An 11,188-nucleotide genomic window follows, 5' to 3' on the forward strand; every position below is an offset into this window, starting at 1 on the left:
ACATGAGTCAATGTAAAATAACTTTAAAAAAATATAGCACTGTAGCCTATGGTTAAGTTGTTCATATGGAGTTTCCTCAAAAAACTAAAAATTAAACTCCCATTTGACCCAGTGATCCCACTTCTGGGACTATATCCCAAGAAACTAACCAGAAACACCAATCCGAAAGGATATATGCACCCTTATGTTCATAGCAGCACAATTTACAATAGCTAAGATCTGGAAACAGCCTAAGTGCCGAGCAGATGAGTGGATTAGAAAACAGTGGTACATCTACACAATGGAATACTATGCTGTGGTAAAAAAAAAAGAAGGAATTCTTACCATTTGCAACAGCATGGATGGAACTGGAGAGCATTATGCTAAGTGAAATAAGTCAGTTAGAGAAACATACATATCACATGATCTCACTCATTTGTGGAATATAATGAACAACATAAACTGATGAACAAAAACAGATCCAGAGACAGAGAAGCATCAATCAGACAGTCAAACCTCAGAGGGAAGGTAGGGGAGGGTGGGGTTAATGGGTAGAGATTAACCAAAGGACTTATATGCATGCATATAAGCCTAACCAATGGACACAGACAACAGGGGGGTGAGGGCATGACTGGGGGGTGGAGGAGCCAAGGGGGAATAAGGACACATATATAATGCCCTAATCAATAAAGAAAATAATAAAAAAAAAGAAATGAAAAAAAGCTGTAGCACAAAAAAGAAAAAGAAAAATACTAATAACAAAAAAGGTAACACTAGGAGAGAAACATCTGATATTGGTAGACTACATAATTTAAAACAAACATGATACTGAAGACTAGAAAAGCTGACTGAAGGCACTGAATTTTATAAAATACTAGAGGCCCGGTGCACAAAATCCATGCATGGGGTGGGGAAGTCCCCTCAGCCCAGCCTGCACCCTCTCCAATCCAGGACCACTTTGGGGAGGTCTGACTGCTGGTTTAGGCCCGGTCCTGGGGATTGCGCCTAAACTGGCAGTCAGACATCCCTCTCACAATCCTGTACTGCTGGCTCCTAATCGCTCACCTGCCTGTCTGCCTGGTTTTCCCTAACTTCCCCCCACTACTGGCCTGATTGCCCCTCACTACCTCTGTGTGCCAGACTGATTGCTCCTAACTGCCCCCCCCTGCTGGCCTGGTCACCCCTAACTGCCCCCCACTGCTGGCCAGGTCGCTTCCACCTGTCTCCCCTCCCTCCCCCCTGCCAGCCTGGTCATCCCTTGCAGCCTGCTGTTCAGTCATTTGGTCATCCTTCACTAATCCCCCTACCGGCCTGGTCATAGGCAGCCATCTTGTGAGGGTGTGAGGGTTAATTTGCCTATCACCTCTTTATTATATAGAATAAGTAACTATAGGGCCAGCATCTCAGTGACATCAGAGGTCTAAATAGATGAATCTGGCTTCTGGGACCACCTTTTTTTTAGGGTGGGTTTGGGGATTTTGCCATTTCAGAGAGAAGAATGTTACTTCTGACAGCTTCACATCAGAGAAGTTCTCTATGTGAACAGATGTGGCTAGTACAAGTTATTATCAAAGCAAGAATATAAGAAAATTTTTGAAGAGAATGGTAGTTAACAAGGCATCAAATAATTATTTCCTCTAAGGTGTTGGCTCCACAGTATGTTAATGTTGTTCAGATTAGATGGAGCGTAGTGAAACAACGCATTTCTTTTATGAACTAGTGAATGAGATGTTGATTCCTATAAATTTCATTAAAGAATGGGATTACTAAAACTGTGAGTGAACAAAAGCCTCCTACTTTGTAAAGAAATTCTGAGTTGCAGTTTTATTTGATGGTACCTAATTATACATGATTGAGTAATAGCATTTATTTACAGAATTGTACACATAAAAAATGCTGTGATGCTACATTATGTCGATACAAAGGTAGGATAGTCTGTGGTTCCGGGGAATGCTGCACACAAAGCTGCAAGGTAAGAGGCAATATGTATTTTATAATAGCTCAGCATTAATTTCTTGAAATTCTTGTTTAAAGAAGATGGAAAACATATTTTACCCTTCTCATTTTATTATATCCAAGTAACATTGGACCCACTCTCCCACGTCAGTCTTTTCAGCAATCTATCATTTACAGGACTCTCATGTACATAATACCTGATGCTCCTTCTCTACTAACTTGACTTCCCATTTTTATACCTCATTACAAATCTTTCTTGTACCCATAGAGATTTCTCAACGATAAACATACATCACCCCCACCTATGGGGTCAGAAAGTTCGATTAGTTCCTTTTGTTAGCTAAATTCTCTTCACTGTTTCTGGTAAAGTCCTCTGTTCCTTTGCAATTCATTCAGTTATTGTTGCAATCATTCAATCCCTCTTTTTTATTGAAAGCCTTTAAAGAATTCCTGAGCAGTTGCCCCATGGTGGCACAATTCACTGGAATCTTAAGGAAAAAGGAAACAAACTCCTAAACAAGGTGTAAACATCTGTAAGATTAGAGAAAGAGTATTTAAAAGATTATTTTTATCTTTTAAAAATAATTTTCCCCAGCTTTATTGAGATATAAATGACACATACATAGTATAAATTTAAGGTTTACAGCATAATTATTTGGTAGAACTATATATTGCAAAATATTTACCATGTAAGATTAGTTGACACATCTATCACTTCATATAGTGAGAATATTTAAGAGTTACTATTTCAGCAACTTTCAAATATATAATACGTTATTGTTAATTATAGTCACCATGCTGTCCATGAAATCCCCAGACTTAGTCATTTTATAGTTGAAAATTTGACCTCTTGACCAATATCTTCCCATTTCCCCCACCTTGTAGCATCTGGCAACTGCTATTCTATTTTCTGTTTTGGTGAATATATATATATATTTCTTGTTTGACTTATATCATTTAGAATGATACCCCCAAGTTTAATCTGGCAGAGTTTTCTTTTTCTATGGTTGAATATTATTCCATTGTGTATATGCACTATATTTAAAATATACATTCATCCATTGATGAACACTTAAGTTATTTCCATGTCTGTTGTGTATAATGCTGCAATGAACACGAAGGTACATATATCTCTTCAAGATACTAATTTTATATTCTTCAGATGCATAGTCCTAAATTGGATTCCTTTTATTTTAAAATTTTTGGGGTTTCTTTTATCGTATGCATATTGCAACAATATTAGTTCTTCTTATCCGTGAACACAGAATATCTTTTCATTTACTTGTGTCTCTTTCAAATTTTTTCATCAATGTTTTCTGTGGACAAGACTTTTACCTCCTTTGTTAAATTTATTACTAAGTATTTTGTTCTTTTTGGTACTATTGTAAATGGGCTTTACAAAATTTCTTCTACATACATTTTGTTGTAAATGTATAGAAATAAAATATTTTTGTACTCTGATTCCATAACCTATGGCTTTACTGACTTTATTTCTCAGTTCTGTTGTTTGATGGCTTCTTTAGGTTTTTCTGTGTATAAGATCATGTTATCTGCAAACAGACACAATTTTCTTCTTCCTGTATGATCTGGGTTCCTTTTATTTACTCCCCCCTCCCTTTAGTGCTCTAGCTAGAGCTCCCAGTACTTTGTGGAATAGGAATGGAGAAAGAGGATGCCTTTGTCTTGTTCATGATCTTAAAAGGACACCCTTTAACCTTTTCCCTATTGAATATGATGTGAGCCATGTTAGGTTAGGTGGCTCAGGAGGCAGCGAAGGAAATAAAGAGAGTTGATCAGAAAAGGAAGGAAGGAAGGAAAGTTTATTTTGCGTCCACGTACCCCCAAGGACAGGGCACGTGGATTCACGCCAACAGGGAGGGGTGCGCTTTTTTTATACTGCGGTTGGGTGAGGGGCTGGGACATGAGCTGAGATATTCAGCTGAGGAAGTTTCAGCTGCAGGGGGTCAGCAAGGTATTCAGGAAGGAGTCAGTATCTGTGTGGGGGTCCTGGAGAAGCCAGTATCTGTGTCTGGCATGCTGATCTGTTAGAAATTCCAGGGGAAGTACATTGTCTCATCACATGCCTGCATGTATCCGATCCTGGGCTCTCTCCGACCTAACAAGCCAAGGCTTGTCATATGTGGTCTTTATTATGCTGAGAAATGTTTTTTTTCTATACCCAAATTGTTGAGAGCTTTTATCATAAAAGGGTGTTGAATTTTGTCAAGTGTTTGTTTGTTTTTGCATCTCTCCAGAGGATAATATAATTATTACCCTTAATTCTATTAATGGGATGTATCATTGAAATTCGCAAAAAACTGAAACATGTCGTTTTCCTCTGAGTAGGATGCAAAGGAGGCTTCCTTCCCGGGTTCTTGTCCAGGTAGATTTGAAGAATGAAGCCACAGACAAAAGGTGGTATAGGAAAAGGTGGAAATTTATTGGGAAATAAACACAGACTCCCAGGTGGGGAGGGGGAGAGACCCTCTTTCTAAGGTTTATAAAGGTTGCAGTTCTGTGTGTCCTGATATCCCATCTGATTGGTCACTATAGCAGCTTCAAGACTCAAACATCATGTGGGGTCCCTCTTTTTTCTCCCCCTCTTGTGATAGAATTCTCTATTCCCTATGAAAATCTGTTTTCCTCTTTCTCCCTTTTGTTTTTCTACTCCCTGTGGCTTTCCCCTTATCTTCTGTGAATGAGTGTCTTCCTCTCCCCTTATTCTGTGAAGGTATGCCTTTTGGCAGCTCCCAGTCCCCCAGCTTTGCAGCCCTCCCCCATGAGCCCCCTTTATTTCTAGACTTCCCTAAACCTGCCTATTTTACCCCTAAAAACTCCTTTCATCATGTTTCCTAATTTCCATGTGTTGCATTGTCCATGCATCCTAGGGATAAGTCCCACTTGATCATGGTTTAGGAGCCTTTAATGTGTGGTTGAACTTGGTGTGTTAGTGTTTTGTTGAAAACTTTTATATTTATATTCATTAGGATATTAGCCTATAGTTTTCATTTCTTGTTGTGTCCTTATCTGTCTTTGATATCTTGGTAATGCTGGCCTTGTAAAATGAGTTTGGGCTTTTTAAAAAAGTACTGAAAGAATTTGAGAAGTATTAGCATTATTCTTTAAATATTCCATAAACTTCGCCTCTGAAACCAACTGGTCCTGGGCTTTTCTTTGTTAAGAGGTGTGATAACAAATTCAATCTCTTTAGTTGTGATTATTTTCTTCAAGCTTTCTGTTTCTTCATGATTCATTCTTGGTAGGTTGTCTGTTTCTAGGCATCTGTTTCTTGTAGTTTACACAATTTTAACATATAATTATTCACAGTAGCTTTCTACATTCCTTCGTATTTCTATGTTATCAGTTTTAGTGTGTCAACTCTTTAATTGAGTCCTTTTTTTTTAAGTTAGCTTACTTAAAGGTTTGCCATTTTGTTTCACTGATTTTTTTAAAGTTACTTTTGAAACAAATAAATGAGTTTATCAAAGTCACAGGTTACACAATTACTAAACAAAAACCAATTGTATACAATAGCTTCAATAGCTATGAACAATCTGAAAATGAAGTTAGAAAACCAATGCTATTCACAATAGCATAAAATACTTAGGAAAACAATACATGAAATGTAAAACATACACTTAACAAAACATTATTGAAAAAATAATCTAAGCACTGAAGAGATCAGAGATATGTAATTGAAGAAGTTATTTTTTAAAACAGTTGTTTGCAATGTGGTTTTGAAATAAAATTCCTATGTATACTTACATTTTCTTTTTTTTTTTAAATCTACAAACTTTGTTCTACATGTTTATGGTCTGTATGTTTTGTTTTGTAAATGGTTGCTGATACCTGGCATATAGAGAAACCAAAGGCTACATATCTGAGCATAGCCATAATGAATCGAAAGTAATTTTTATATTAATTCCTTAGATTTACTTTGTTGTTTACAAAAATGGTAGCCTGATTATCTTTGAGTTTATCACATCTCTCTGAAATATTACCCACTCATTTGTGCATGATAAATTCAATCACCTAAGTTGCTATGCAGTGCTTAAGTAGTTGACAAGAAAAATTTCCTCATTGATCTTAGTTAGCAACTTAGAAAAAAATGGAAATTCAAAGTCTGACTAGAAAGAAAACTTGAGTATCACCGATACGTAATCTTTTCTTATGTTTCTTTTTCCTTCTAGCTAAAACCAGGTGGTGAAATTTGTAGGAAACGATATGATGAAGATTGTGATTTTCTTGAGTATTGCAATGGGATTGACCCACATTGTGTGCCTGACACTTTTAAACGTGATGGGGAATATTGTAATGGAAATGAATCCTTCTGTTATAAAGGGCAATGTCGGATGTTTGATAAACAGTGTAGAGATTTAATTGGAGGAGGTAATGACCATATTTTCTTCTTAGTTCTGAACTCTACCAATTCTGTAGAACAAAAATGTAGATGTAATTTGTTAATAAGTGAAATCTTGTCTAGTGTATATTATTGTTAAAGGAAATAAAATTTTCTTGATTCTTTAAAACAAACGAAAAACCCTGTGCAACTAGAGACCTGATGCACAAAATTTGTGCAAGAGTAGACCCTCGCAGCCCCAGCTGCCTCAGCCCTCGCAGCCCCGGCTTCACCCAGAAGGTCATCTGGACAGTCGTTCCACTGTTCAGCTGTTTGGTTGATTTTCATATTATGCTTTTATTATTATAGATTCTTATTTGCACATAAAAGAACCCTCAAGTAGAAATGAAGCTTCTCAGAACGGTATATAGAATTTGAGGTGGTGGAGGTTAGTTTAGACTTACATGAAACATAGGTTTTTACTAGAACAAAGCAGGGCTAGTCACTGGTTGTGTGGATTTCAAGACTGGCTCTGTTCAAAGGGGCTTCCTGAAGAGTGAGGGCTTCAGCTAGTTTAGTCCAACTTGATAGTTTCCTCTAAATGTGAGGATTACTAGCTTCATTGAAATACTATTCATTTTCCTCATCCATAAACAGAAACATAAACATCTGCCTACCTTCATTGCAGTCCTGCCCTGGTAATAAAATGCGATGAGAAAGCACTATGAGTTATAAAATACAAGGTATTAACAAGCAAGATGAACAAGTATATATAAGTATACATAAATGCCTTTCTTCTAGAGATCATTGCAGCCACATAGGAAACAAAACGAAAGAGAAACAACCCCTCCCCCCCAAAACAACCTCTCCCCAGTTGTTGACCCTACCAAGTGAAAAATGTATCCTCTTGATCCCACTACTTTCTCAAAATCTCCTCCAAGAGCATGCCTAACCACAGCAGGTCACTGCAGTTGCTGATGTTTCCATCAAGGAACTTGCACCATCTGGGTTCTGGGAACCCCAGCTGTAAGAGTGTCAAATTTCTGTTCTAAAATGTCCCAAACTTCTTTCACTGTCTTTCTATATTCATTTGAATTTCGTGGTAACCTCAGTTCAAAGCCTGCCAAATGGAGGCAAGAATAGGAAAGTTGATACCATATATTCTTAAATCTCTTAGGCCCCAGGAGAATTAGGTGACAGAACCACAAAAGATATAATTTTGGAAGAAAAAGTAAATTCTAGCCAGGAGTAAGTCAGCCAGGGCAGTGGGCCTTTGGTGTGAAGAAAACAATGCAGAAATACCTGTTACTCTGAGCCTCAATAGTTGAGCTGAAAAAGGCCACTGTAGAGGATGTTAGGTTGTTCACAGTGGTGGGTTACTGACATGGCTCCCCATGCCCATTAAGAGAACTGTGGATGGATTGGAAGAATTGTTCAAATGGCACAGGCTTTATAAAACAAACAATGACCCATCCCAATCTAACATTTACTGTTTTGTCCATGATGAATTTTTCTTGTAATCAACTTTGATTTTTTTAATATTCTTTTTTTTAAAATATATTTTATTGATTTTTCACAGAGAGGAAGGGAGAGAGACAGAGAGTTAGAAACATCGATGAGAGAGAAACATAGATCAGCTGCCTCCTGCACATCCCCCACTGGGGATGTGCCCGCAACCCACGTATATGCCCTTGACCGGAATCGAAACCGGGACCCCTCAGTCCGCAGTTCAACGCTCTATCCACTGAGCCAAACCGGTTTCGGCGATTTTTTTTTTTAATATTCTTGATTGATTAAAGTATTACATATGTCTCCTTTTTCCCCCATTGACCTCTACCCTGCCACTCCCACCCCCCAACACATGCCCTCACCTCCCTAGTGTCTATGTCTATTGGTTAGGCTTATATGCATGCATACAAGTCCTTGGGTTGAGCTCTTACCCACCCCCCCGCCCCACCCCCCCTCTACACACACACACACACACACACACACACTCCCCTGCCTTCCCTCTGAGGTTTGACGGTCTGTTCGATACTTCTCTGTTTCTGGATCTATTTTTGTTCATCAGTTTATGTTGTTCATTATATTCCACAAATGAGTGACATCATGTGATATTTATCTTTCTCCAACTGGCTTATTTCTCTTAGCATAATGCTCTCCAGTTCTATACATTCTGTTGGGAATGGTAAGAGTTCCTTCTTTTTTATGGCAGGGTAGTATTCCATTGTGTAGATGTACCACAGTTTTATAATCCACTTATTGATGGGCACTTAGGCTGTTTCCAAATATTAGCTATGGTAAATTGTGCTGCTATGAACATAGGGGTGCATATATCCTTTCTGATTGGTGTTTCTGATTTCTTGGGATATGTTCCTAGAAGTGGGATTACTGGGTCAAATGGGAGTTCCCATTTTTAATTTTTTTGAGGGAACTCCATACTGTTTTCCACAGTGGCTGCACCAGTCTGCATTCCCACCAGCAGTGCAAGAGGGTTCCTTTTTCTCTGCATCCTCACCAGCACTTATTGTTTGTTGATGATAGTTATTCTGACAGGTGTGAGGTGATATCTCATTGTCATTTTGATTTGCATCTCTCAGATGATTAGTGACTTTGAGCATGTTTTCATATGTCTCTTGGCCTTCTGTATGTCCTCTTTCGAAAAGTGTCCATTTAGGTCCTTTGTCCATTTTTGGGGTGGATTGTTTATCTTCTTTTGTTAGGTTGTAGGAGTGCCCTATAAATTTTGGAGATTAAACCCCTATTGGAGATAGCATTGGCAAACATGTTCACCCATGCAGTGGGCTTTCCTGTAGTTTTGTCAATGGTTTCTTTTGCTGTGCAGAAGCATTTTTTTAAAAATATATTTTATTGATTTTTTACAGAGAGGAAGAGAGAGGGATAGAGAGTTAGAAACATCGATGAGAGAGAAACATCGACCAGCTGCCTCTTGCACATCCCCTACTGAGGGTGTGCCCGCAACCAACGTACATGCCCTTGACCGGAATCGAACCTGGGACCCTTCAGTCCGCAGGCCGACGCTCTATCCACTGAGCCAAACCGGTTTCGGCGTGCAGAAGCATTTTATTTTGATGTAATCCCATTTATATATTCTTTTCTTAGTTTCCATAATCTTAGGAGCTGTGTCAGTAAAGATATTGCTATGACATATATCTTATATTTTGCTGCCTGTGGATTCCTCTAAGATTTTTATGGTTTCCATTCTTATGTTTAAGTCCTTTATCCATTTTGAGTTTATTTTTGTGTATGGTATAACTTGGAGGTCTAGATTCATTTATTTTTTTCATGTATCTGTCCAATTTTCCCAACACCATTTATTGAAGAGACTGTCTTGACTCCATTGTATGCTCTTGCTTCCTTTGAAAAATATTAATTGAACATCATGGCTTGGGTCGATTTCTGGGTTCTCTGTTCTGTTCCATTGGTCTATATATCTGTTCTTGTGCCAGTTTTGAGGACAGTGGCTTTGTAATATAGCTTGATATCCGGTATTGCGATCCCGCCTACTTTGTTCTTCTTTCTCAGGATTGCTGTGGCTAGTTTTTCTTCCATATGAATTTTGGAGAGTTTGTTCTAGGTCTGTGAAATATTCCTTTGGTATCTTAATGGGGATTCCATTAAATCTATAGATTGTTTTGGGTAGTATGGACATTTTAATGATGTTGATTCTACCAATCCATGAACATGGTATATTCTTCCATTTGTTTATATCTTCCTCTATCTCTTTTTTCAACATCCTATAGTTTTCTGAGTTCAGGTCTTTTACCTACTTAGATAATTTATTCCTAAGTATCATATTTTTTGTTGTTGCAATGGTTGTAAATGGGATTGTTTTTTTTAAATGTCTCTTTCTGTAGGTTCACTATTGGTATATAAAAAAAACCCATAGATTTCTGGGTGTTAATTTTGTATCCTGCTACATTGCTGAATTCATTTATGAATTTTAATAGTTTTTTTTGATGGAGTCTTTAAGTCAAATAGTTTATTGATGATGGACAATATCATGTCATCTGCTAATAATGACAGTTTTACTTCTTCCTTTCCAATTTTGATGCCTTTTATTTCTTCTTCTCGTCTGATTGCTATGGCTAACACTTTCAGTACTAGGTGAAACAGGAGTGGTGAGAGTGGGCATCCCTGTCTTGTTCCTGTTCTTAGGGGGAATGGTTTTAGTTTTTCCCCACTGAGTATGATGTTGGCTGTGGGTTTGTCATATATGCCTTTTATTATGTTGAGGTATGATCCCTCTATTCCCACTTTGCTGAGGGTTTTTATCAAGAAAGGATGTTGGATTTTATTAAATGCTTTTTCTGCATCAATTGATATGACTGTGATTTTTACCTCTCAATTTATTTATGTAATGTATTACATTTATTGATTTGCAGATATTGTACCATCTTTGCATCTCCAGAATAAATACCACTTGGTCATAGTGTATGATCTTTCTAATGTAATGCTGGAATTTTGTTGAGGATTTTAGCATCTATGTTCATCAGGGATATTGGCCTGTAATACTCCTTCTTTTTAGTGTCTTTATCTGGTTTTGGGATTAGGGTAATGCTGGCTTCATAGAAAGAGCTTGGAAGTGTTCCTTCCTCTTGAATTTTTTGGAATAGTCTCAGGAGGATAGGTTTTTATTCTTCTTTGAATGTTTTGTAAAACTCCCCCGTGAAGCCATCTGGCCCAGGGCTTTGTTTGTTGGACATTTTTTTTTGATAATTGCTTTAATTTCCTCCATAGTTATTGGCCCATTCAATTTTTTTTAATTCTTCCTGATTGAGTTTTGAAAGGTTGTATTTTTCTAGGTATGTCCATTTCTTCTAGGTTTCCAGTTCGTAGATAGAGTGTCCATATATATATATTATTATATATATATATATATATATAATATATAAT

General features: G+C 37.5%; 1 protein-coding gene across 1 annotated transcript in view; it reads left to right on the top strand.

The window, feature by feature from the left end:
• Positions 1 to 11,188, top strand: part of LOC102435802 (disintegrin and metalloproteinase domain-containing protein 5-like) — a 45,622-nt gene that overhangs the window by 23,738 nt on the left and 10,696 nt on the right. Inside the window, exons 5-6 of the mRNA XM_023751826.1 lie at positions 1,856 to 1,951; positions 6,126 to 6,324. Of these exons, the coding sequence (XP_023607594.1) occupies positions 1,856 to 1,951; positions 6,126 to 6,324 (295 nt within the window). The remainder of the gene's footprint in view (positions 1 to 1,855; positions 1,952 to 6,125; positions 6,325 to 11,188) is intronic.

The sequence above is a fragment of the Myotis lucifugus genome, unplaced genomic scaffold, assembly GCF_000147115.1.
Source record: "Myotis lucifugus unplaced genomic scaffold, Myoluc2.0 scaffold_26, whole genome shotgun sequence".
Taxonomy (NCBI): Eukaryota; Metazoa; Chordata; class Mammalia; order Chiroptera; family Vespertilionidae; genus Myotis; species Myotis lucifugus.